This window comes from Palaemon carinicauda, chromosome 16, assembly GCF_036898095.1.
Source record: "Palaemon carinicauda isolate YSFRI2023 chromosome 16, ASM3689809v2, whole genome shotgun sequence".
Classification (NCBI taxonomy): domain Eukaryota; kingdom Metazoa; phylum Arthropoda; class Malacostraca; order Decapoda; family Palaemonidae; genus Palaemon; species Palaemon carinicauda.
In genome coordinates this window covers 29,843,723-29,846,222 of record NC_090740.1, presented here as the reverse complement: position 1 = coordinate 29,846,222, position 2,500 = coordinate 29,843,723, and the positions used below count along the sequence as shown (strand labels likewise).

General features: G+C 33.0%; 1 protein-coding gene across 1 annotated transcript in view; it reads left to right on the top strand.

Annotated features, from left to right (window-relative positions):
• Nucleotides 1-1,410, top strand: part of LOC137655223 (heterogeneous nuclear ribonucleoprotein A1-like) — a 13,030-nt gene extending 11,620 nt beyond the window's left edge. The window contains exon 2 of the mRNA XM_068389108.1: nucleotides 1,108-1,410. Coding sequence (XP_068245209.1) covers nucleotides 1,108-1,410 — 303 coding nt within the window. The remainder of the gene's footprint in view (nucleotides 1-1,107) is intronic.
• Nucleotides 1,411-2,500: the final 1,090 nt, after the last annotated feature.

Sequence of the window (2,500 nt, the reverse complement as noted above, 5' to 3'; positions counted from 1 at the left end):
TACAAGTAATTGTAACGAATCTACCAGGGAATAGTTAAAATAGCAATTTCGACAGAATAAGTTTTCATTAAGTGAATTCCTTCCATAAGGACCAGCTTGCATTGATTCAAAAATTGTATTTTATAATAGAGATGTCCGTATTCAGAAGGTGATTTATTCCGATGACTGTTCAAAACAGCTGACATCTTGTGTTCATAGCTTTCTTAAAACACATGAGATCATTGGGTACAAAACCTTAAGGCGGAAGAGCTGACGTTTGCAACAAGATCCAGACACCAAAGACATATTATTAATGTTGGATTGAAATGTCCCTTTTTAGTAATTTTCTCTTTCTTGTCAGAGCAGCCTTCAACCATTTACACAAATAGTTACATACTAAATAATAGAGCGAAAAGGTCTGTGAAATTCATGAGTATTTAAGTCGGAAATAAAAGCGAGTTTTAACGCACGGCAAGTTGTAAATAACATAGTCATGCTTCAAACATGAGTGCATATCATGTTTTCTTCACAGTCTATCATCATTCATTACAGTAATTGGTGTTTTTGGTGAGATCTTAACTTAGTTGTGGTTTTTCTGTGTTATAACAGTGATATGAATATCTTTTCCTTTTATTACATGGTAAAATAACCTTAGCCTTGGAAGTATTTTAGATTTGAGCAGAATTTTCAAACAAAATAAAGATAAAATAATTGAATGTGACAAACTATTTAAACAATATTCGTGTATCCAATTCTCTTTGATGTTCCGATTTCAATGTTATTCTTCTTATTTTTCTTTAAAATAAAATCAAAATAGTTCATTTTCGGATATTTCCAAACCCAGTCTTCAAATTAACTATTCCTAAAATATATTCAATGTAGTATATACCATAGGGTTATCAAAATATTGTACTTTTGTAATTTTCTCTCTCTCTCTCTCTCTCTCTCTCTCTCTCTCTCTCTCTCTCTCTCTCTCTCTCTCTCTAACATGTGTGTGTGTATTGGTGCAAACACAAAAATATCGGCATTGTTTTTTTCACGCCATAACAGATAGAATATAAAACTCATAACTGTAGACTGACATTGCGTTCATATTTCAAACATTTAATTATTTTTTTTAATTTCCAGATTGCTTTCAAGTTAGCTTTGGGCTTATTCCTCTTGGTGGCCAACGTCTGGGCAAATGGCGGTTATGGAAGTTTCGGACACGGGGGCTTTGGTGGACACGGAACATCCTTTGGTACTTTTGTGAATCATGGATCCTTTGGTGGTCACAGAGGATTCCACGGAGGACATCGAGGCTTCCACGGGCTTGGAAGCGGATACGGATCAGGAGGCACATCCTACAGCGTCGTTAATCTCGGGGCTCCAATCAGATCTGGATACGGAGGAGGATTCCATCATGGCGGATTCTCTGGCTTTGGGAAGTAAAAGATTAATCTTGAAGAATGTTGACCTCAAAAACAGTCGTTGGGAAAGGAAAACGAATCAGTGAATTTCTATTTTTCTAGATAGGCTACTGTTTTCTATTAGATTGTGCCGTTTTTACTAAAAATATCTCATTTAATTTGAGAACTTCCATCGAGAAATGTAGGTTTGTGAAAGATGTAAACACTACCTGAACTCCTTTTCTCTTTCTGGCGATACCTCTTTTCATCTTTTGACTTTAAACTGAAGTTTCCCTTCCAAAAAGTCAACCATTTTGCTCAACTATCCCCAGTCAAGTCCAAAATAGAAGAGACTATAAATCCTATGAATGAATGGATGGATAAATGAATGAATGAATGAATGAATAAATGAATGAGTGAATAGATAGTTATTAACTTTCTGGTACCGTTACTCCAAGGAATTATAGGATATAATTCTATCACAAATAACTGTTTAATAGAATATGATCATATACAGTCAAAAGAGATGACCCTTTTGCATATTTGATACCTATCCATTTTAATCGTAAAAATAATTCATTGTCTTAGAACTCAATATGGATAGTATTTTCTCATTTTTTAATGTATGTCACCAAATCAAATTTAATGCAATTGTTCTCATAATTTTTCCAAATGGATTTACGTCAATGTAAACAAGTTTTGGCTTTATTGTATTGTGTAACAATATACTGTTGTTATTATCATCCCATTTTTATGGGAAATTATTATTTTTTTTCATAGATGCTAAAGATCGAAGAGTATTCTGAGTAACGAATCTGCGTAACTTAGAAAACGCTGTTGTTAAATAAAATTTATTTTAAACTTTAAATTGTGTATAATTTTGTTCCTGGTATTATTTGCTTATTATCAGTATTCGCATGTATTTGCTTGATACAGCGTATATGATTAAAATATATAACACGGACGTTGAATGGAGCAAACCACATTAATATCCCGTGAACGAAATAAAATCTGCTTTTTCTAAGCAAATGCAAAAATAGATCGCAAAAAAAAAAAAATGAGATCCCATCGTAACCAAATGTCGCCTGCAAAAGATAATTAATATTATTTAGTTCAAATGTCAGTAATGTTTG